The 22,355-nt window shown below is 60.6% G+C and overlaps 7 protein-coding genes across 7 annotated transcripts; 3 read left to right on the forward strand and 4 right to left on the reverse strand.

Annotated features, from left to right (window-relative positions):
- Positions 1-2,751: 2,751 nt before the first annotated feature.
- On the reverse strand, positions 2,752-5,114 carry VTJ83DRAFT_1955 (uncharacterized protein; the record flags this gene model as incomplete). Its single annotated transcript, XM_071008171.1, has 2 exons — positions 2,752-3,841; positions 3,988-5,114. The coding sequence occupies 2 exons, from the start codon at positions 5,112-5,114 to the stop codon at positions 2,752-2,754; spliced, it is 2,217 nt and encodes a 738-aa protein (XP_070868495.1).
- Positions 5,115-6,065: 951 nt separating this feature from the next.
- On the forward strand, positions 6,066-7,043 carry VTJ83DRAFT_1956 (uncharacterized protein; the record flags this gene model as incomplete). Its single annotated transcript, XM_071008172.1, has 6 exons — positions 6,066-6,077; positions 6,136-6,234; positions 6,323-6,419; positions 6,475-6,561; positions 6,635-6,698; positions 6,779-7,043. The coding sequence occupies 6 exons, from the start codon at positions 6,066-6,068 to the stop codon at positions 7,041-7,043; spliced, it is 624 nt and encodes a 207-aa protein (XP_070868496.1).
- Positions 7,044-7,162: 119 nt separating this feature from the next.
- Positions 7,163-8,142, reverse strand: VTJ83DRAFT_1957 (uncharacterized protein; the record flags this gene model as incomplete). The annotated part of the gene is made up of 4 exons (XM_071008173.1): positions 7,163-7,338; positions 7,399-7,560; positions 7,624-8,018; positions 8,096-8,142. 4 exons carry the CDS (start codon positions 8,140-8,142, stop codon positions 7,163-7,165), a joined length of 780 nt encoding a protein of 259 aa, XP_070868497.1.
- Positions 8,143-8,604: 462 nt separating this feature from the next.
- VTJ83DRAFT_1958 (uncharacterized protein) lies at positions 8,605-9,438 on the forward strand (the record flags this gene model as incomplete). Its single annotated transcript, XM_071008174.1, has 2 exons — positions 8,605-8,644; positions 8,765-9,438. The coding sequence occupies 2 exons, from the start codon at positions 8,605-8,607 to the stop codon at positions 9,436-9,438; spliced, it is 714 nt and encodes a 237-aa protein (XP_070868498.1).
- Positions 9,439-9,895: 457 nt separating this feature from the next.
- Positions 9,896-13,728, reverse strand: VTJ83DRAFT_1959 (uncharacterized protein; the record flags this gene model as incomplete). Its single annotated transcript, XM_071008175.1, has 6 exons — positions 9,896-10,939; positions 10,991-12,586; positions 12,650-13,239; positions 13,300-13,362; positions 13,427-13,573; positions 13,641-13,728. The coding sequence occupies 6 exons, from the start codon at positions 13,726-13,728 to the stop codon at positions 9,896-9,898; spliced, it is 3,528 nt and encodes a 1,175-aa protein (XP_070868499.1).
- Positions 13,729-14,810: 1,082 nt separating this feature from the next.
- On the forward strand, positions 14,811-15,960 carry VTJ83DRAFT_1960 (uncharacterized protein; the record flags this gene model as incomplete). Its single annotated transcript, XM_071008177.1, has 2 exons — positions 14,811-15,746; positions 15,877-15,960. 2 exons carry the CDS (start codon positions 14,811-14,813, stop codon positions 15,958-15,960), a joined length of 1,020 nt encoding a protein of 339 aa, XP_070868500.1.
- Positions 15,961-16,622: 662 nt separating this feature from the next.
- VTJ83DRAFT_1961 (uncharacterized protein) lies at positions 16,623-19,597 on the reverse strand (the record flags this gene model as incomplete). The annotated part of the gene is made up of 2 exons (XM_071008178.1): positions 16,623-18,743; positions 18,800-19,597. The coding sequence occupies 2 exons, from the start codon at positions 19,595-19,597 to the stop codon at positions 16,623-16,625; spliced, it is 2,919 nt and encodes a 972-aa protein (XP_070868501.1).
- Positions 19,598-22,355: the final 2,758 nt, after the last annotated feature.

Here is a 22,355-nt window from a genome sequence, read left to right on the forward strand (position 1 = left end):
CCAGTTCCAAGCCTGGTATTGCGTGACGCAGCGGCTCATGATGAACGGTCACAATGCATCCATTGTGCAAATAGGTAGTCAAACTCAGTATTGGATGAAGATGCTGGGTTGGATCGTACGGCTACACATGCAGGTACCAGCAACAGAACGGAAAACGCCTCGAGCGCAGGCATGGCCGACCTGAGCAGCACACGTAGAAAAGAAGAAGAAATGTAGCAAAAGAGTAAACAAATGTCAAGGAAAGCCCAAAAGTATCAAAGGCGAAGAAAAAAAGGGGACCAGCGCTGGAAGCCAGCACGCTGACCGGGAGTCAAACTCCCGCACCCAGAGTCTGTATCTCGCGCGGTGGTGGAGCGGCAATACCGCCGTTGCCGCCGCCGTCATTTCCGCTGCTACTGCTGTTACTGCTGCTGTTACTGCTGCTACGCTCTCTTTCTGTGTATGTCGATGCTCGACTGGCTCATCGTCTGTTACAAGCCCAACCCCCCCTCCCCTTCGGTTGGCATGATGACGGCCATTGCTGGTGTCCCTGTCTTGCGGCGGTGCCATGACCCTTTCGCCAGCGCTTGCTCGCGTCCTGTGTGTTCAAAGGAGTGAAAGATGGCACGGAAGCGGAAGAGCCCCGAGCCTCGCGAGGTGCAACAGAATCATGGATGCGGAGGAGGTCAGCGGCCGGGCGCCACGATGCCTGACGCACGCTTGGTCCAGTGCGTGGCTTGAGAAGCGGCGGGACGTAACATCTGGGGAGGGGGGGAGGCACCCCCATCTCCAGTCGTCAGCCCGAAGTATGAGGTGTATGAGGTTGTTGATGATCTTCCATGTTGGTGGATGACTTGGGGCAGCAGCCCTCCCCCCCCTCCCCCAACAACTCCGATGAAGTGTGTCTGACTGACTGCATACTGCACAGTCAACATCGAGACGCGTGGAACGACGACGATGCTTTCATAGTTTCGCGTCGTGTCGAGGAATTCCGGTTGGCCAAGTAATCCCGGAGACGGCCAGTGAGGCCCAGTATTTCACCTAGCCCAGCGACCGAGGTCCTCAAGGCAGGTAAGAAACAAAGACATACGCACTCATCACATACATATTAAAGAGACAAGCAATCGGCCCCGGCCACGACTGGTGCGCCAGGGACGAGTTGCTCGTCAGAAGGGGTTTGAGAAGGAATGATTTGAGAAGGTGGACTACCTCATTACCCTTTGCCAGCCAACTTGCCGACGACTCCTGTCCCCCCTTCTCTCTCTCCCTCTTCCTCTCCTCTCTCTCTCTCTCCCGTTCTTCCTCTCTTCTTTCTCCCTCTCTCGCGGCAAAAGGGAGGAAAAAAAACCACGACAGTCGTGCCTCTTCCTCCTTCGGATCATCGAACTCTGCTGGCCGCGAAAGTCAACCTTCCTCAAACCTCGAACTTGCGGTGATTGCCCAACTAGCCCGCACCGCGAGGACTATGTCTAGGAGGAGATGGCCATGACATGTGCGAGGAAAAAAACAACCCTTTTGAGGACGACGGAGGGGAAGAAAGGCCAATGAGACGGAAGAGAACTGTGATACATGACGTTATACAACATGCCATAACCCCATTCCAGTGGCCGATCCTGTGAAAATGGATGAGCAGACTCCGACAATATGAAAGAAAAACGATCTGAACAAACTTTTTGTTGCTCCCTTTGAGGACGAGACCGGGGCCTGACACTGTCAAGCCCGTCCACCCGTCAGCACCGTGCGACAACCATTATGAACCCTCCCGTCATGAAAGACAAATGCTGAAACAAAACGACAAACACAAAGAACCACGGAGAATAAGAAGCGAAAGACCAGCTAGTCACGGCTCTCAGTCTTGACCTTGACCTTGCCGCGCCAATGCTTCGCGCCATGACCACGCCGCTGAGCATGACCACCACGGCCACGGCCATGGCCACGGCCACGGCCCCTGCCGTTGCCCACCCCGTGGGCAGGACGGTTCGAGGTGGCTGCCTGTTGCTGGGGCTGCTGGGCGGCGGAAATGAAGCCAGGTCCGGGTGACTCAACCTTGACCCGCGGCAACCCGGCCTGGGTCTGAGGCTTGGTCTTGGCCTCGCCGGACTGAGGAGCGGTGCTGCCGCCGCCGCCGCCGTGGTTGTTGTTGTTGTTGCCACCGCGGCGAAGGTGCATGGTGCCCGCCAGCTGGGACGTAGAAGCCAGATTGGCCGGTCCAGTCGGGATATTGATGTGCGGGCGGGCCTGGGTAAAAAGGGCAGGTCCATGCTGGGCGGTGCGCAAGATGTCGGTGCGCTCGGGCTGGCGTGTCGCGCTGCCGCTGAAGTAGCCCGGGAGGGGCAAGTTGGCCCGGCTAAGAGGACCCCCGACGGGAAGAAGGTGACGAGGATGATCAACAATGTTGCTCGAGGCCTGGGGATGGGGCAGGCCGGTCCAGCCGCGCGGGTTTGCAACGGCGGGGCTTGCGGCAAAAGGAAACCGAGCAGCGTGGATGGGCGTCTGGGGACGGGGCAGGCTGTTCCAGCGGTAAGGCTGAACGGCCATGGAGCTCGGGGCGAGAGAAAGCTGAGCGGCATTGGCGGTATTCAGCGGAGGAGGCGGAGCGATGTAGTGCCACCCGGTCTTGGTGACAATCGTTTTGCCCGGCAGGGAAACCTGAGCGGGCGGTCGGGCTGTCACCTGCGCCGGAACCGAAGCATTGAGATGCCGGTCGCGAGGATAAGGGGTCTGGGCGATCTTGGCGGGGCTGGTCGTCTGGGCACGAGCCAACGACGAGGACTAGTCGTGCTGCTCGGAGGCCCCGGAAGCCCCGGAATCCCGGACGGGCGACGAGCCTGCGAGAGCGGGCTGGGCGCCGTTGCTGGACACCTCGGGGAAGGAAGAAGCCAGACGGGGAGGCAAGCCGTTGGAGATGGCGACGATGGTCGACGAGGCCGAAGCAGCGGGCGTCTCAACACCAGGCTCCTTGTTGATCTCGCCCACCAGATCCTTGACCAAGCTGCTGATCTCGGCGTTGGCCTCGGCGTTGGCCTCGGCGTTGGCCTCGGCGTTGCCATCGCCATCCTCCTTCTCCTTCGCCTTGGCCTCGGTCGTCGGCTCGATCTGCGCCTCGCCCTTCTCTTCGGGCTTGGCCTCGCCGGCCTCGTCTGTCTTGTTGTCGCCGTCGCTCTTCTTCTCGGCGGCGCCGGCGACAGAAACGGGCTGCTCAGGGAGGACTGCCTCCTGGGTCTGGACCTCCTGGTTCTCGGCCGGCTTGGCCTCGGTCTTGCTGGCCTCCGAAGCGGCGGCCCCGTTCTTCTTGGGAAGCAAGCCCTTATCCTGAAGATACTTGAGGGTCTTGACTATGGCCATGTCTTCCTGGTCCCTCTCGTGCATGATAAGGCGCTGCATAAGAGTGGGACGGCCGCCGTTCATCTCGCGCTCGCGAAGTGCTTGCTCCCGGACAGCCGGATCGTGGACGAAGCGGCACTTACCACGCTTCCCACAATGTCCTCCCGTAGAGAAATACTTACAATGCTTGGCGGGATCGGCCTTGCGGGGAGCGGCTGGTGCGTTGTCGTTGCCCAAGCCTTGACGAGTCGACATGACTTCAGGCCCCTCGTCATCCTCATCATCCTTGCGGTTGTTGGCAGCGCTTGGCGAGTTGGCGTCCGCGCCGCCGCGCATGTCGTCGCCCTCGTCCTGTTGCTCGCGCTTGCGCTTGATGCTCGTCTCGACCTGGTGCAGCTCCCTACGCAGCTCCTCGGCCTTCTTCTCAAGCGCTTTGGCCTCGGCCTCTTTGGCCTTGCGGGCAGCTACGCGAGCCAAGGTGGGATACCGCGCCTTGCGCTCCGAGAGCCACGCTGAGATTTCCTCGCTGGTCGTGGGGCTGTTTGACGGGGCGGGAAGAAGACACGTTAGCTTCGGTTTCCTCTCAAGGGGTGGTTTGCGTTGATTGAGCACCATCGCGACGCGACCCAATGGTTGAGGATCAGCGGGCTCCGGGGGGGGGGGGGGGAAAGGGGTGGGACATACTTCGGTGCATCAGCGCCAATGATCGCATGGAGGCGCTGCTCTTCGTCCTCCACGTCCGACGGGTTATCCGACTCCTCGCCAGGAGTCAGGCCGAGCGTGTTCGTCTTGCGCTTCTTCTTCTTGCCAGCCGACTGGGCATCAGACTTCTGTTGCTGGTTGTCGCTAGGTTTGCCGTTGTCATTGTTGGGCTTGTTGTTGTTCTGGCCGGGGCCGCTCTTGTTCTGGTTGTTGTGAAAGTTGCGCGGCTTGTTACGATCGCCGCCTTGGTGCTGGCGAGAGCGGTTGTTGTGGTTGTTATTATTGTGGAATCCGCCGCGACCATGGTGACGAGGGCCGAAGCCCGAGCGGCCGTCGAACGAAGGAGCAGCGGGCGGAGGAGGCATGTACGGCGCGGCGGGGTGAGGACCGGGTGAGTTGTAGGGAGGAGGAACGCCGTGGTAGGGGTACGGACCGGGGGACGGAGCCGGAGCCACGGGCGTGGCTTGCAGCTGATTGCCGTCGAAGCCGAGGCGAATTGCCGGGGCCACGGGAACCGGAGCGCGGGGGGTACCACGATTGTCGTGCCCACCACGGCCGCCGCGGCCGCCGCTGCCGTAGGAACCATGAGAGCTAGGGTTCGGCTGAGCTCCAGGCCACTGGGTCGTGGGAGCTCCGGCATAGGGCGGGGGGGCTCCGTAGGGCGCAGGATAGCCGGCGGTCGGGGGCGGAGGCGGGTGGTACTGGGCAGGGTGGCCGTAGCCGTGCTGCGGCTGCTGGTACGCCTGAGGGGCGTAGTTCGGATGATAGGGCTGCGCGGGCAAAGGGGCATGCGGGGCGGCGCCCTGAGCTCCGTGCTGCTGAGCATGCTCCGGATGCCAGGCCTGCTGGGGAGGCTGGGCGTATCCAGGCTGAGCCGGAGGGGCCGGGTACGGGCTGGGGGCGCCGTAAGCTGGCTGCGGCTGGCCGTATCCATAGGCGGGAGCAGGCGGGTGATAGCCGCCCCTGTCGCCATGATGGCCACCGCGACCACGGCCGGCATGACCACCGCGAGGAGCCCCGTAGGAGCCGTGTCCATGTCCGCCCGGAGGAGGAGCCGGGGGGCCCGACGGCGGAGGGGGCGGGGGCGGAGGCCCGTAGTTGTAGGCCATGGCGATCGATCGATGGCTTTGTTCGACCCACGGTCAAAGAGCGATGCCGACGCGACTCGCTTGGGAGTCCTTGATGCCCAGGTCAGGGGCAGGGGGCGGATGGCTCAAGACCGGAGACGCTTGCCACGCTTTTTTTTCGCTGGATCGCGAGGGGAACGCGAAAAGAAATGGCCAAAAAGAAGCCGGACGCCTTGGATTTGCCGTCCTGAGCCGCCTTTTGGCCCTTTCCAACGCGGAAAAAAGAAGGGAACGACAAAACGAGATGGGATAGGGGGCTATGACGGTGACTTGAGGTAAGAGTTTGGTTGATGTTGTGATAATGGCTATCACAGTGCGAAGCTGTGGTAATGAAGTTTTTCGCACGGTGTAGGAAAGAAGAAAAGGCGGTCGGTGAGATTTCAGGCGGTGTGGGTTTTATTGCCGGCGAAAATTGTGGGTGGGGCACGAGGGCAAACGGGCGATTGGCGGGGCTGGGAACAATCTTTGTGGGGCTTTACCAACCAATCATGGCCCCAGCACGGCTTGGGGACATCAGACAGTGGGAAAATGCCGGGCAAGCCACGCACCACACTGTGCACCAGCCAGAAGAAGCATCTCACACCAAGCACACCAGAGGCTGCGAGCAGAGCACCTCACTCAGCACAGCAACAAGACGCAGATCTGCAGTCGTCCGAATTCCACGTATATTGAGTTATCCGGTGTACTTGAGGACGCTGCTTTTTATCCAAGCTCATGGGATGGATTTGAGCTGAGCGTCGTAGCTGTAGTCACTAGCGTTTCGTCCTACCTTGAGGAGCCTTTGAGCTTGGGAGAGATTCTTGGAGTTCGGTCTCATCCAGTCCACCTCAGTTTCACTCTGCCCATCATCGTCTCTCTTTCAACCCCCCAGGATCGCCTTCATCTTCCTCGCCGGTGATTACGCACCGCTGAAAAAGCCATCGCTTCTCCAAGATGTTTATCCTGGTTGGTTTGTCCCGGTTGGTTTGTCTTGAAGTCAAGATTTTTTAACAGTCCCCTGCAGACCAAGTTTGCCGACCTGGTGCAGATTTCGCCAGACGACTTCCGGAAGCAAAGCCATGTCGCCATTGAGGATAACATCAATGCCAAGTACGCGAACAAGGTAGGTAGTGCAGATACCAATCCGTCAAGGCTTCATTCCGTGTGGCTAACCACCCTCCCCCCCCCTCCCCCCTTCTTTCTCGTTTCAGGTGGTTCAAAAAATCGGGCTGTGCATCTGCCTTTGGGATCTCCTATGGGCCTCGGAGGGCTTGATTGGGAACGGCGACGGCATGGTCAACGTGAACGGTATGAGGGTTTTCTACTTTTGGGCGATGAAGCTAGCGCTGACTCCTGCCGGCAGTCGAGTTCCGGATGGTGGTCTTCCGGCCGTTCAAGACGGAGGTCATTGTGGCACGCATCACAAACCAGTCTTCCCAGGGGATATTCCGTGAGTTTCTGTGGACAAAATGCCTTGTCCCGCGCCCGTGCACACAGCTGACCAACTGCTCCCTTGCGCTCAGTCGCTACGGATTTCTTTGACGACATCTTTGTCCCCTGGACTGAGCTGCCAGAAGGGTCGGAATTGTAAGCACTTTTATCAAGCCCATGCGAGCCGAGGCTCTAGACCACCAAGACATCGGCTAACATCATCACCACCACCCCAGCGAGCCTGCCGAAAACCTCTGGGTCTGGAAGGAGGATGACCAAGTCATGTATTTTGACAACAACGAAATGGTTCGCTTCCGGGTCATCGCCGAGGAGTGGCATGACCAGACGCCGACAAAGCCCGGCGAGGCCGCCGCTCTCGCCGCGGCGGCAGTCGGCGAGGCCCCTGCAGAACAACCGGCTCCCGCCAACTATAAACCGCCGTACCAGATCATCGGGTCCATGAACGGGCCGGGTCTAGGGTGCTGCCTCTGGTGGGAATGAGGGGGAAAAAAAACAGCGGAACCGGTTGCTCTTTTTCAATGCTGGGTGGAGTTGGGTATATAGAGGTTGGCGCACATGTGGCCTGATTTGATTTGTATTCAACAATGGCTTTGTTTATTTTACGCTTTGATACCCTCGAGCAAGCGCTGCTCAACGCCGTCCAAGACCGAGTGGTGCTCAATGACGGCCAGGTTCTCGGCCTCGGCGAGGAACTGCTTGTTGGGGTCAACGCCGGGGCCGAACATCTGGCCAGCGGGCGGGGCCATTTGCATCTGGGCAGCCATCTGGTTCGCGGCTGCAAGCAAGAAACGTCAGCCGCAAGATGGACAACGGAGCAAGGCCTCGAGGCACGTACCATTGTCGCTCCCGAGCAGGAAGTTGAAGACGGGCTGCAGGCCAAAGATGCACAAAAAGTACCAGCTGATGCTCGACATCCACCTCGGGTCCATGTCCTTGGTCGCCACGCCGGCCTGCAGCATGCTCTTGAACTTGATGGTCAGGGGGAAGGGGAGTTTCACTGCGTCCAGTGTCAGCACGAAACCCCTTCCAAGGAACCGCCGCCGCTGCCAGGAAGACGCACTGATCACGTAACCGCTGAAAAACGCATTGATCCACCCCATGATCAGCGTGTTCGGGATGATCATGGCCATCTGATTCTTCATCATGCCCATCATGCCCTCCATGGCGGCCGGGTCGTTCATGGGGTTGGGGGGCGGCTGGCCGCGGCCGTCCTGGTCCTTCAGGAAGGCGCCCGACTCGTACGCGGTCATGAGGGCGTCGCGGCGGGCCGTGAACGACGACCGCGACAGGACGTAATGGTTCGCGCGAACGCTGACGCCGTGTGCCAGCGAGCGCTGCTCGCGCGTCGTCTTCTTGTCGAGCTTCTTGGGCGAGGAGGCCATCAGAACGGTCGCGTAGTGGCGGAGGATGCCGGTCAGAACCATGACGACGGTGATGGGAAAGAGGATCCAGTAGCTGTTGGTTGTGGCCTGTCAGCAAGGCTGCTCCTCACGTCGACCAATCTATCCCGGCTTTCCGGCGCGGACGCTTACAATAACTGGGGATCCCGAGGGATCGTCTGTGCCGGTACCTGGGCCATATTGAGTACCGACGGCGTCGTGTTCGTTCGGGAAGGGTGAGTCGGTGCCGGCGGGGGTTGCTGGAAACGGTGGATGGAAGTTGGAGGGGGGGGGGGGGTCGTCGGGAGGCTGTTGATGTCAAGCTCCAGGTGAGCTTCACCCAAGGAGTTGACGATTGCCAAGAAGAGGCCTGGCCTGGCACCGCGTCTGAAGCCCAGACCCCTGTTCCTGCTGCACTTCGCGCCCCACTCCAAGATCTCATTGGCCAATCACGAGGCAGCCTGGACCTTGGCTCCAAGAGCGCAGGTGGCCTTTTCCACTTGCACCGTCCAGAGCTCATCAACACCAACATCGGCACCACCATTTCCTGCTGTCCTCGGCCAGGAAGAGAGAGAGAGAGAGAGAACCAGAGCCCAACCAATTTCCACCCACGCTCTCTCTGCGCTGTCCGTACCTGGCCGGAAGCCTGTCCAGTCACCAAGATGGCCTCCCAAGAAAAAATCAGCGTCTACAACCTCGCAGGTTTGTCCAGCCAAGCTTCCTAGGGCCCTCCCTGTCCTCGAGCTCCCATGCCTGGCACCTGAGAGACCGTCCGCGTACTAACCAACCCCCCTCCCCCCTCCCCTCGTTTCCTTCCTGCAGACCTCAAAAACACCTCCGACGACGCCATCCCCAACTACCTCAACTCTCTCGGCTTCCGCCAATCCCACCGCCTCACCGACGTCCGGCTGGGCCTCGGCTTCTCCGCCCTCGCCCTCGCCGCCGCCGCCTTCGCCTGGGACTACAAGTTCGGCTTCGATGCGACCAAGCACCTCACCGCCGTCGCCGTGGCCATCTACACCCTCCTCAACGGCGCCCTGGCGCTCTGGATCTCCCACGTCGAGCGCGGCACCGTCTACGTCGGCACGTCCCCCGGCGGGGAGGACGTGCGCATCTCCACGTCGGTGGACAAGAACGTGCCCGTCTACCACGTCACCGTCGAGATCACCTCCAAGGGCGGCAAGAAGGAGACCCTCAAGATTGACCGTCCCTTTGCCGAGTGGTTCGACGAGGCGGGCAGGTTCGTGGCGGCGCCGTTTCAGGCCTTGTTCGCCCGCGGCGTGCCGGTGATTGGGAAGGCGGACCCGAAGCGGGCGCGGGCGGAGGAGGAGGGCGAGAAGGATACTGCGGCGGCCGCGGCGACGGCGTACACGCCCGAGATGCTGGACGTGCTGGCCAAGGCGACTGTTGCCTCCGGGGTTGGGTCGACGTCGGACGCGGAGGCGACCGGGGCAACGGGGGTGGCAAAGAAGGGCGGGAAGAGGAGGAAGGCGTGAGGACGTGGGGGTTGGATGGCCGTTTTGCGTGCGATGTATCGGATACCTTAGGTGTAGGTCGGCAGGCCGGCTGGGGCTGTCAGACCGGGAGAAAATAAAAAACATGGGGATAGGCCAATCCAGAGAGCGGTTTACAGGTCCCGTGTTGTGCCAGTACGGTCCAATACCTTTTGGTCCCTTCAAACACCTTTCCTGTTGACACTGGTCAAGTGGTCGGCTATTGCAGCTGCTGAGGATTGACTGCCCTGGCGCTGACACCTTGGGGGGCTCGATGAAGAAGATCTAGGCTCACAAGGTCAAGCATCACAGTTGACGTCGTGTTGTAGGGAGTGCCCGTTCCCCTTTCTGCTCTTGCCCGTTCCTCCATTTATCCCCATCACAGCTCGTGCGCTCCACACTGACTTGCTCTCCCCTATCTCTAGGTTTCTGTCCTACGCTACCTGCTAGGCAGTCCAGTCTAATCCGCAAACTTCAACCACCTGTCCCTCGCCGCCATGGCCTCCAGCCTCACCTTCCTCGTCGGATCCCCGCACGCCACCGCCAACATCCTGTTGGTGGGCGGCGCATACGCCACCAGAAGCCGGTCTTCGATCCTCTCCGCGATAACCTTGAGCACCCGCAGCGCGTACAGGCGGCACTTGGCCCGCGTCGGCCAGCTTCGCTCGCCTTCAGGCAGGCCGCCAGCAGATGACGACGATGCCGGGAGAAGGCATGCCTGATACGCCCCCGTCGCGCCGCGAATCACCTCCCTCAGGTACCCCTTCAGTGCGTCGGGCTCGTGGTGAAGGATGCTGTCGAGGATCCCGAGCGCCGCGAGCGCTTGTTCCCACGCGTCCTCTTCTCCCGCCGCCTCGGAGTCCGCGCGGCCGGCGGCGCTCAGGTTGAGGACGATCAGCCGCACGAGCAGCGCCAGGTCATCTTGGTAAAACGCAAACGGACAGTGGCTGGCGATGGACAGCGCAGCGGCTCGACACCGAGCGGTAGCTGCCGTGTCCCCGGAGCCGCCGGTCGGCTGGGCGTCCTGCAGCAGCGGTTTGGCCAGGTGGGCATAGACCCACTGCCTGTGGAGGGCTTTGACCACGGCATGGTTCGCCCGCGTGAGGATGTCATTCAACCTGACGAGGAGGCTGACGGACGCAGCAACGGCACGAGCGACCGGGTGGGGCCCGCTGCTGATGGCTTGACGGATGGTGGGGAGCAGCGCGAGGACGCGGGAATCCTGGCGGTAAGCGGCGCCGGCGAGGACGTGCATGCCGAGCTTGTTGTGGAAGGAGAAGGTGGCGGGGTCGAGGGTTGAAGAGGAAGCGTTGGCGGTGGCGTCGTTCCACCACTTGTTCCAGAAGTCGAAGACGCGCTGCATGACGGCCGGGTCTGAGGAGCTCGGGACTTTGTTCGCGAGGATGAGGCCGATGGCTGCCCGAACATCGCTCTCGCGCGTCGGAGCGGTTCCCAACGCGGACGTGTCGCACATGAGCTGTTCTGCTTGGCCGCCGGGCTGGTACTGCATCTTCTGTCAGTTCTGTCCGCCCCAAGGAGAAGGCGCCAGACTTACCAGGCCGGCCAGCGCTGGCGGCCGCAGCCCTTGGAGAATGCCGAGCGTCAACAAGCTTCTCGCAAGGCTTGGCAAGGCTTGTGAGGCGGGAGCCTGCCCGGCAGGATGGAAGTAATTGAACGCCTCGTGGACCAGGTTGCAGGACGTTTGCAGGCCTAGCCCCAGCTGGGACACGACAAGCGTGGCCATCTGGGAGAGCTGCACAAGACTCCGCTCGTCCCATGACGCCCCTGTCGAGGACGCCTGCCGGTACAGGCGTCTCAGGGTAAGCAAACCGAGCTTCAGGAAGAAGGTGTAGGTCTCCGGATCGTCCTCCTGGAGCAACTCGCCCATGCTGGGTGGCTTGTCCTCGGGGAGGCTGGCAAACTCTTGCAGCCAGTTGGCAGAAGCGTCGGCGTGCTCTGCAAGCGACACGTTGCGATACTTTTCGGAACAGGCGTCGCGGAACCAGATCACAGAAGCGTGGAGAGACGAGATGAGGTGAGAGTTGGCGGACCCTCCTTCAACATCCGGCCAGCGTGAGGAAAGGGGAAGCATCTCCAAGAGCGTCGAGGTGAGCGTAACGAAGTGCTGCAGCGGCGAGTATGGCACCTCAGAAGGAGCATCCGCTGCGATGTCGGAGGGTATTTGCGACGCCCCGATGTAGGTGAAACGGGAGAGGAGATCTCGGAGCGCGCGAAGGGTGTACTCGGAGGGGCTGTCCCAGCCGCGTTTTGTGGTTTCCGCCTTGACGCGACGCGCAAGCTCGACGTACCCGTTCCTGTAGCTTGAGACGATGGTGCGCAAGGACTGAACCGCCTCGTCCTCGAGCGCCGTGTTGGCAGCATCGGCCTCGCGAGGGCTCAGCGTCAGGGGTCTTATGATGTCCGTGCCCAGAAGGAAGCATATCTCGGAGCATACGGCACCTGAGCATAGCAAGGCGGGAGTTCCATCGGATTGTAGGACCTGCTGGCTGACCAGGATCCCAAGCCCCTGGATTACGTGTTTCAGGATGTCCTTGTCCTCAGAAGCCAGCTCCTTCTTGGCCTTGACGGCCCACGCAGCAAGATAAACGTCGTAGAAGAGCGACTGAAGGTGCTCCGGGGCTTCGCCGCGGAGGCCTTCTTCGTCATCCGGATGTGCTTCATGCCTAGCGCGGAACAGCTCCATCCGCGTCTTGAGCAGGGAGTTGATGAGGAGGAGGAGGTCGCGTGTGTGCGCTGGGGATTTCGGCTGACGGAGGTTTTCACGGATGGCCTCGACGAAGCTGGCGTTGTAGAGCAGATAGGCCCTGATGTTAGCCGTGACCACCGTCATCAAGAGCAGGCCCGCCTGCTTCGTGTAGGTCGGGTTGGCGAGATCATCGCGGCAGTCCCGAAACACGAGGTCGATGTACTCCTGCAGCGCCGAGAAGGCGGCGAGGTTCGCCCTGGGTCCTTCGTATTTTCTCGCTATGGCCCGGAGAACCTCGAGGGTGGCATCGATGGTCTCCTTCACCTCGCCGTTTCGGACCTCATACTTCAGAGAGTTCCAAATCTTGTTGGTGTGCGGGATGAGGCTGGTCTGCGGATTCTCATACTTGTCGATGCACGCCTTGATCGTCTTCAGAATGTCCACCTGCGCATTCACGTTAGCATGGGCCACCTGCGCTCTTCCTATCGAGCGTTTGCTCTCCCTCACCTTCACTGGCACAGACACGGCGTCGCCCTGGTCAAGCTTCTGAAGGAGAAATGGAAACGCGTGTTTCGCCAGGCGCTGGTGGGCCGAGAAGCAGGCTCGCACGGCTTCCTTAAGGTCCTCGGCCGTGATGCCAATAGGCGTGGCGGAGCTTCGCAGGGAAATGGGGAAGTAGGCGGAGAAGGTCTTGAAGATCTCCTCGGTGACCTCGGGGGAGGGGTCAAAGTCCGAGACCAGCAAGGCGAGGGTCTTGAACCAGACCATCAGGTTCCTCGGGTCGCGCTCCGAATGGCATAGCTGCAAGAGGTCGACGGCAAAGCCGCATGCTGCGCCATGCTTTTGCTTCAGCTCGCTAGCCACGGCTGGGTCTCGCACGAGGCTGTGGAAGAGCTCGTAAAGCTCGAGCCTGGTGGTAGCCATTTGCAGCCGAAAGTCTTCCTTGATCTTGCAAACGTCCTCGAGCACCTTGATGCCCATATCGGGTTTGAAGCCTTTCATAGAGCACAGCTGACGCAAGGCCTTGGCCGAGGCGGTGATGCCGGCTTTGTGGTCGTAGGAAAACATGGCGCCGAAAAAGCCCAGGAGCCGGAGGACTGTCATATTCCGTCAGTCAGTAGGTAGGTCGCCAAGCTCAGAAGGGCCGTTCTTCGTACCTTGATCGGATCGCAGCGTGTTCTTATCGAGGGCCTCTAATGTGGCAGCGAGGAAGCCCAGAGCTAGACGGGAAACGGTCAGCTCCGTGGCTCCATGACCGAGGATCCAAGTTGATATGCCCCACACCTTTGGCTCTCGCAATGATGTCGCCGCTGCTCCCATCGTCCCCATCGTCCATGCGATCGTCATCGCCTGGTGCCGCTGTCATCCACCGCTGGACCGAAGCGGCCCAGTTCCCTACCACGGTGCTGCTGGCCCGAGAGGTTTCGATCTCTTGGACAAGGTCAGCGAGGCTGTCTGTTTAGCAACGCAACGGCGCTTTTCCACACAGGCCACACACCTTTCGCGGCCTTCTTGGCCAATGCCCCCTGGGTGGTGTCATCATCTGAGAGCACATATTCCAGCGCCCACTGCTTGAACTGCGCCATGGTGGCCGCTTACTGCCACTCGACGGAGTGCGGAACCTGTCAACTCGAGGTCCCAACAGCGTCCGGGCTCTAGTTCACAGGGGGTACGTTGTTTGTGTCTCTTTTCTGCAAGAGGGGGGCGTGTAGGCGTGTCAAGATATAAGCGACGGCTCAAGTGGCGAGAAGGAGTTGCCAGTCACCACGTCTCTCTAGAGCGCTTCAACAAGCAGAGCAGTTGCTGAAGCTGTAATTCTGGGGGGTAAAAGAGCTCGTATTAGTGGGAACCTCTTGACATCTTCCTGGACACCTGCTGGACACAAGTACCAACTCTGTAGGCTCGCATAAGCCGGTACATCAAAGACCCGGGGTCGAGGAGGGCGTTGGAGGTCGTCGGAGGTGACTTGGGGAGCTGCACCTCCGATCGCCGTTACCGCAGCTGCCCCACACAGCCCCGCGGCAGAAAGCACGCCGATAAGGCGGGCGGTGAGCCTTATTATGACGCTATCGCAGGGTCGATAACGGACGCTAAACCCAAAGGGGCAAGAGGGGCAGGGAAACTTTCCCAGGCCTGCGGCAGAAAACAAAACTCAGACGGACAGGGGTCGCCGGCACTTGCGAAGGCCGGAAGATCTCCAGAACGGGACAATTGGAGAGAACATCCGACTCAAATCTCTCACTCATCATGGCTTTTGGCTGATGAATTGTGTATAACTTTGCTCCTTTGTTTGATACCCCCCCTTTTCTTTTTGCTTCCCCGTTTTGTGACATCGATCGGCCATCCTGCTTCCCGGTCATCTCACATTTCCCCAGGAAGTCAGTCCTGTTTAGCGGCTCCGCGGGGTAAGTGGCCTATCGTGAGGTGGTGTTTTGAGTCACTCCAGTGGTTCCGGCATCCCCATACAGCCAACTGTGTCTGATGCTCTCGCCGTGCAATCGTGTTGGCAAGAAGGGGGGGGGGGGGGGGGGAAGCAAGGGAATACACACACATACACACACATACATACGGGCTTGGCTCACTCCTCGCCACTCACATCAGCGTCAAACACCGTATCCATCTTGCTAATGCGTCTTCTTAGTCCGACCTGATCCCGTTCCCTCTCGCCATGGCCACCCAGGAGGTTCCCAAGACCTGCAAGGTCATCCTCTCCGACACAATAGCCAAGAAGCTCCTCGCCGAGGCCAGGGAAACTCTGGCCGCCATCCAGGGGCCCAATGACTCCAAGCCGACCCTAGCCGCCTTCCTCGCCAACGACGACCCTGCGGCCCTTCAGTACGCCGAGTGGTCCAAGAAGACGTGCGAGGAAAACGGCTTCAACTTTGACCTCCGCAAGGTCGACAAGGAGCTCCTCGAGGAGGCCATCGTGGCCGCCAACCAGGATGACGCGGTCGACGGCATCCTGGTTTACTACCCCATCTGGCGCAACAACCAGCAGCAGGACCGCTACATCCAAGAAACCGTCGCCCTGCACAAGGATGTCGAAGGCCTCTGCCACACCCACCTCTTCAACATGTACCACAACATCCGCTTCCTCGACCCGCCCCATAACGCCAAGAAGTCCATCCTCCCTTGCACCCCGCTTGCCATCGTCAAGACGCTCGAGCACCTGCAGATCTACAACCCCATCCTCGCCTCCGGCAACCGCCTCTTCGGCAAGACCATCACCGTCATCAACCGCTCCGAGGTCAACGGCCGCCCGCTGGCGGCGCTGCTCGCCAACGACGGCGCCACTGTCTACAGCGTCGACATCACGGGCGTCCAGCTCTTCACCCGCGGCAGCGGCATCCGCGCCCCGCGCCATCAGGTCCACGACAAGGAAGGGTGGGAGCTCAAGGACGTGCTCCCGCTGAGCGACGTCGTCATCGCCGGCGTGCCGTCCGAGCAGTTCAAGGTGCCCACCGAGCTGCTGCGCGAGGGCGCCGTGTGCATCAACTTCTCGAGCCACCGCAACTTTGATGGCCCCGCGGTCAAGGAGAAGGCCAGCATCTACGTGCCCTCGACGGGCAAGGTTACCATTGCCGTGCTGCTGCGCAACCTGGTGGTATGTATCTTCTCTCTCTCTCTCTCTCCCTCTCTCTCTCTCTCTCCCTCTCTCTCTCTCTCTCCCTCTCTCTCTCTCTCTCTCCTCTCTCCGTCGTCTAGGGACAGAACATGACTGACGAATTCTGTAGCGCCTCATCGCCAACCGGCCCAGGCCCGAGGGGACGTCCGACGCGGCCGAAAAGACTAGGAACGAGGTCTTCCAGGACGGCTGAAGAAACTCGCCGAGCAAGGGGTTGTAGATCTGGCGTTTCCCATGCTTCGTCGCTTTTGACGTTGGCTTTTTTTTTCCTTTGTCACAATGTCCAAAAACGTGCTAGATGTCGTGGGTAACCGGGAAGCGAAAACAATACAAAACATCCAAAAGTGGGTGGCGGGCTGCCTTCTCCCGGAAGATAAATAGCCACGAAATAGAGGAAGCGGGTACATGATCATTGAGAGAAACCGAGAGGATGTGTCCTCACGTTGGATCCAGAATGGTCGCGCCGTACCTAGATACCCGTCACCTGTCACCTCTCGTGACCGACTGGACGCCATGTCAGGGGACAATAGTGTCATCAACTACTAAAGAGATCGTTGTCAACAAAATAAAATATAATATACATGCGAAGAAACGAAGACAAACCCAAACCAAGAATCCCCGGGGTATCGAACCAGCAAAGTCGGCCAATCAGGCAGTCAGTAAAACCTCATCATACCATCCATCACACCCATCAGGCAAGAAGATGAAAAACAAAACACAACACCACCACCACCACCACCACCACCTCGGTCCACGCCCAGGGAAACCAAACACCCCAGAAAAAACACAAACCGCACCCACACCCCAGATTCTTCATTTCAGCATCCCAAATCCCAAACCCTCAACCAAAAATCCTCAGGCCTGAGGGGCATCCAACCCCTCCAACACCCTTCTCGCAGCATCAAGCCTCCTCCTATACATCCGACTCTCGGATCCTGCCCTCCCGTTCTCCGTCAATCCCACGACACACTTCCCCAAGCTCGCCACGAGCCGCTCGACAAGGTACTTATCCTCGCGCAGCAGTGCTTCAAGGGGGTGCGGCGCCTCTTCATCCTCCTCCTCCTCCCCCCTCTCTGTTTCTCCTTCCGTCCCGTCGCCCTCTCCACCTTGCCTTCTCTGCAGCTTCCTCACTTCCCTCCCCATATCGCTCATCAGCTGGCTCGCCACCGCATGCATATCCGCCTCGGGTGACGCGCCAGGGGTGAGCACCCCCACGGTGCTCGCCTTCTTTGAGTGCGCATGCCTATTGGTCGGTGCCGTTCCGGCCACCGTTGCCGGCCGCGAGGCAGGCTTGGCAACGAGCGGGAAACAGCGATTCGTACCGGCCGAGTCGGGGGACGAAACCGAGGGGCGGTGTAGCGAGGCGGAGAGCGGACGGTGGATGACCGAGGCGCGGCGGGACGAGGACGAGGATGGCAAGGCGGTTGGGGCGTTGGCGGCATGGTGCTGGCCGGGTCGCGCGGGGGAGCCAGCTGTGGAGGATTCCTCGGCGATCGGCGTGATGCTGCCGTCGGAGTTGTCGCGGCCCGGGTGGAGGGAGGTGTAGGAAAGGCGTTTGGAGACGGAGGCGTTGGAACGGTGGCGAGACTGGGCGGATGCGGCGCGCGAGGATGCATCGTGCGAGGCTTCGTCCCCGACGGGAGATTTGAGAGAGCGGGCTTCTTGGGCCGTGGCAAAGGTATCAATGGTGGAGATGGAGTTGGAGCTGTTCCGACGGGTAGGGACGCGCGGCTGCACAACCGTGTACCCGCCGACGGTGGTTGTCGTGGTCAACGGTCCTCGCGTCGTCTCGTCCGAGCCGGTGGACGTGAGGCTCTCGGTGCTTCGGCGACGGGACAGGCTCATGGTGCCCAGGGCGCTGTGCAGGAAGAAGTGTTCGTAGTCAAAGGCGTCCTCCCGGTCCTCGTGCGAGATCTGGTGCGGGACGCTGTCGTGGTATACGGATTCTCCGCTCTCGCTCACGTAGCCGGCATCGTCGGCATCGTTGATGACATCTCTGTCTTGATCTTCCTCGACGTCACCGTTCTCGGTCTGCATATCCGAGACATCATCCTCCATCCCGGGCGCGTCCTCGATCGCGGGCTCGGGGAGCTGAACATCGGGCTCGACGGGCTGGCTTGGCACTTGATCCGAAAGGACCCCTTCTTCTGCATCCGCATAGTCCGTCTCCTCGTCTCCGACGTGGCCGTTCAACGCCCGCACGGCATCCTGGACGTCGCCGTCCACGCTCTCCTCCTCGCCGTTCCAGGGATTCCGCTCTGGGAGCTGGCCGGCCATGGCCGAGGGTCGCCTCGACGCCTCACCGTACCACTGGTCGACCTGGGCATACGTAAAAGGGCTGGGGGTCCGCAGGCTCTGCAAGCTCCGTCGCTTCAGGGAATCCCTGAGGGCTTGCTCCCTCAAGCTGGAAATCTTGCCCTTGAGATCCTTCATCTGCTCCTTGATGTCCCGCATCTGCGCGGCCGACGGAGACCGCAGCGAGTTTCGTGGCGTGTCTTCCTGGAAGGTGGGGCTCAGAAACGCCTCGAGCCTCGCGTTCTGGGTTTCGCTATCTGCCTCGCCCAGCCGGGCAACCTCATCCTCGGTGAGCGGCTTCACGTTGGAGTCCCTGACCGAGCTGCCGCCATAGAGGGAACTCCTAGCCGAACCGGGCACGTCACCCCGTAGGTAGTCTACGCTCTTCGAGTAGGTCAGGGGCTGGCGATAGCCGCCCGCGGCGCCCAGAGCGCTCTGCGACCTCGGCGTGGGCGCGAGGCACAAGAGTCCGTTGCGCATGCCTAGGTCGCTGGACATGCGGGCGTGACCTGGGTTGTGCTCGACGGTCGAGCCGTTCGAGCCTATGCTGTTCCGGGCTCCGTATGCGGCGCCGGTTTGGCGCTGGAAGGGCGGGGAGGGCGTCGATGCATCGTCCGAAGCGTACATGGGGGTGGTGCAGTGCAGGTTGCTCCGAGCACGCGAAAGGTTCCCCTCCATGGTCTATCCCGAGTCAGCCGAAGAGCCGCAGCACCGCCCGTCCGAGTTCGGGAACCTACCGTTAGGCGCCTCTTCGCATTGGCAAGGATTTCCTCTGCCCGGCGGCTTAGCGACGTGGCCGAGTAAATGGACAACCGGTCGAAATTGTCGGTCTTTGGAACCCCTAGCCTCCCGGGCTCCACCGCAGGCGTGCCCTCGACGTAGGACGACGCCATGCTCTGTTCGTCGTCGCCCTGAAAGACGCTATCCCCCACGCTGACCGAGTCATCAATATCCGGCACGGCGGTCACCCCGCTATTTTCCATCGTGATGGTGCTCGTGCTCTCCATGCTTAGCCGGCGTTCGTGCTTGGCGGCCAGGCCCGACTTGCTCCTCTTTCTTGCCGCCGGCACCGCGCCGATCGTGGGCGAAGAGCCGCGGGCCGAGTCCGCTTCGCCGCGGAGCATTGGGGAGCTCGGCCTCCGCAAGCTCGGTTTCGGAGGGGGCGGCGAGGGCTTCTCGACAACGCTCTCCACCTCGGTGACCTCCCCGATGTCGGACAGCATGGTGCCGTTCCCGTAGATGATGGGAGTGGTCGGGGTGATGGGACCGGCGGGCCCGTAAGGACGCGGGGCGGCAAGACCTGTGGCGACGAACATGTGGTGCATGTCCGGGGTGAGGTTGGCAGCCTGGGAGTTCTTCCACATCAGAAGGGCCTGCTCGGCGGAGGGCCCAAGGTCGGGGTCGGGGGAATCGCTGCGGTCGTAGTCGGGCAGGATCATGTCGGGGTTCGTGAGGGTGGGCGAGGCAGGAAGCCCCGGCTGCTGCTGGTGGCCGCCATTGGTATAATGGGCATTGGCGGCTTCCATGGCGGCCATGGCGGCGGGCGGTCGTTGTGGTGCGGCGCAAACGGAAGACGGGAGCGGGCAGTCGGCAAACAGAGAAGCGGAGGGACCTTCGCCGCGCGCAACGGCCTCGAGGCCCGCGCAGACAAACGGCGCAGGCTACGTGCTTGGAGCTGAGCGGGTGGTGGTCTCGTGCGAGCAAGATTTGTCACTGCGATCGAGCTCTCGTCGACGTCGACCCGGGGAGGGGGAGGGGGGGGGGGCGCAGCGTTGAGCACTGCAGGCTCGGCGCGCACGGAATGCTGCTGGAACGGCGTGCCTTGTCCGGGGATACCCGTCGGCTGCGAACTCAAATAAGGTCCCCGCGATGTCTCACACGCCCCCCTGATGACGATACGTGGCGGGCTCGAGCTATCTGCCGACAATGGGCAGCTCTGGATCAAACGGGTTTCGGATGCTCGTCGAACTGTGGGATCGTCCTGCGGGTTTCCTGTAACGAGCTGGCTCGTCGCCTGGCTGCAGGTCGCCGTGGTGCCGATTGACTGATTTGCTCGAGAAATGAACGAAAGACGGAGCACTTGAGTGGGACGGCCAGGCTGGCGTAGACCAGGGAAGAAAGGAAAAAAAAAAAAAAAAACAAGACGGAGACCAAGGAACAAGGAGAAACAACCAAGAGCACACACCCCAGCGAACGCAACCAAGAGAAGCCGGCCGGGGTGATGCCAGACCGCGTTCGACGACGCGGGCCAGAAAAGCTGGAGCGCTGGGAAATTGCCGGGCCTTGGACCAAAACGGAACTAAAAGGGGCCGGGGTTGTCCAACGGTTGCGAGCTTCCAAGTCGCTCGGTGATGAGCCCACGAGCTCCTGTCACATTCAATCGTTCAGCGTCCAGGGTTGGGAGGAGCGGGAAGGCGTGCGTGTGGGGGGGAGGGGAGGAGGGAGGGAGGCGATGGGGTCTTGGGACCCACTTGTGCCTGCTCGTGGAACGGGCTGGACGCTTTCACATCAATCTCGTTCTCCAAGATCGACTCCAATCAATTCACATCCATCTCTGCGCACTTCCGTGGTTCCAGATTTGCTGTCGTGCCGAAGCGCCGCCTGCATCGCACCACGCTCGGCCCCGGAAGGGCAAAAACCACATGGCCCATCTGCCCTTGCAGGGCCTTTTGCTTCTCTTGTGTGTACTAGTACACCGTATGCAGGTAGGTTTGGGTTCTTTTCGTTTTCTCTCGGGCTTCCGGGGGAGAGGTCGCCGCGTTTCACGAGTTCCATGCAGAGATCGGCAGCTCCGAGCTCTGGCCAAGCATGTATGGATGCATGTCCGCCATGGAGAGCCGCCGACTCCCCGGTCGGAAATGCAGGGGTGTGAGCGAAGCTATGAGAGATGGAAGGTGGAAGGAGACTCGGCTCGACTCGCCTCGGTATCGGCCCCGGTGTTCTGGACGCCGCAACCCTTGCCTCGCCTCGTTAGTGACTGTCAGCACCATCCTCCGTGTGTCTGTCTCCCTGACAAATTTCGATCCGTGAGGTGCATGGCACGAGATGCATGGTGTTTGACGGCGCCAAAAGGGGACCGTGGACTTCGTGCTCCATCCGGACGGACATACATACAGCATGCCCGAAATCCAATGACAAATTTTCATGGTCTCTTGGGCCGAGGTGGTCTTGAGAGCAATCAAGGCTCGCGATCCACTTCCATCCCAATCCATCTCCTCCTCCACATCTACCTTGCTGCGTACCTATAGTATGTAGAGTACCTAGACACGGCAGGCACATCATCTTGGCGAGGCGTAGACGAAATGTGAACGTCCGTAGTGTCGCCGCTTCTCGGGCCGTTGCGCTTTTTGCGTGCCGATGCCCCGCGCCGCCCGACATGCGCTCGCCGGGCGATTCAAGGGACACTTCGCGCTGCCAACCATTCAAGTTGGACGTCAGCTGCTCATGTAGGACCTCTAGCGAGATGCCTCATGACCCATTGTGCCTATTCTCGTACGCAACAATGGCGGATCGAGTCCGGTGGGCGTGGGGCCTGACGGTTGCATGGCCGGAAGAGGAGGAACAATGGGACCGCTTGGCTGGGTCGAGGCGCGGGCCCAACAACCGTCTGCGTACTGCGTACGTACTACTACATAGAACAGGCCCTGGTAATAGTAGCTCGCCTACTACGTACGATCTCGACGCGCCATCGGCATCAATCAGACAATCCACCGCTTCATTGCTACCTAGTTGACGGCGTTCATCGTTTCGAATCTCGTCGTAGGCGACGAGCCTCCCTCGGTATGGTACCTTTGGTAAGCGGGAGGGATAGCGTTCGTTCTTCGAGGCTCGTGTTTTCCTGTTCCGGCGGCTCGATCAAAACCCAACCCTCCCCTCCCGTCGCCTATCTCACCGCATTTTCCTTGCCTCCCCCTTCCCAAGCCAAGCAGAAACCCATCATGTCAACGTCGCATACCGTACAAGGAAAAAGCAAAAAGATTGTTGAAGGTCTTTTGTTTTCCCCGCCAAAACGCCGCTGCATATTCCCGTGTATCTCCCATGGGGTATCTTCCGTTGGGTTCATGCGCAAGCGTCTTTGTTGAAAGAAAAGTCACCGCCTCACCGACACACCTATCGTAGGGAAAAGAAACAATACCGCCCGCCACCCATGCTCGTCCGCCCCTGGCCAGCTCCAAAGCCCACGTGGGGTGAGGTCCAGACTGCGTACGCAGTAGGTCTCGCGCAAAGGAAAAAGGGAGGAAGAAACCCCACGCCACCTCGTCGTCACCTAGGCAAGGAAGAAAGAACAAGTTA

The sequence above is a fragment of the Remersonia thermophila genome, chromosome 2 (genome assembly GCF_042764415.1).
Source record: "Remersonia thermophila strain ATCC 22073 chromosome 2, whole genome shotgun sequence".
Taxonomy (NCBI): Eukaryota; Fungi; Ascomycota; class Sordariomycetes; order Sordariales; family Chaetomiaceae; genus Remersonia; species Remersonia thermophila.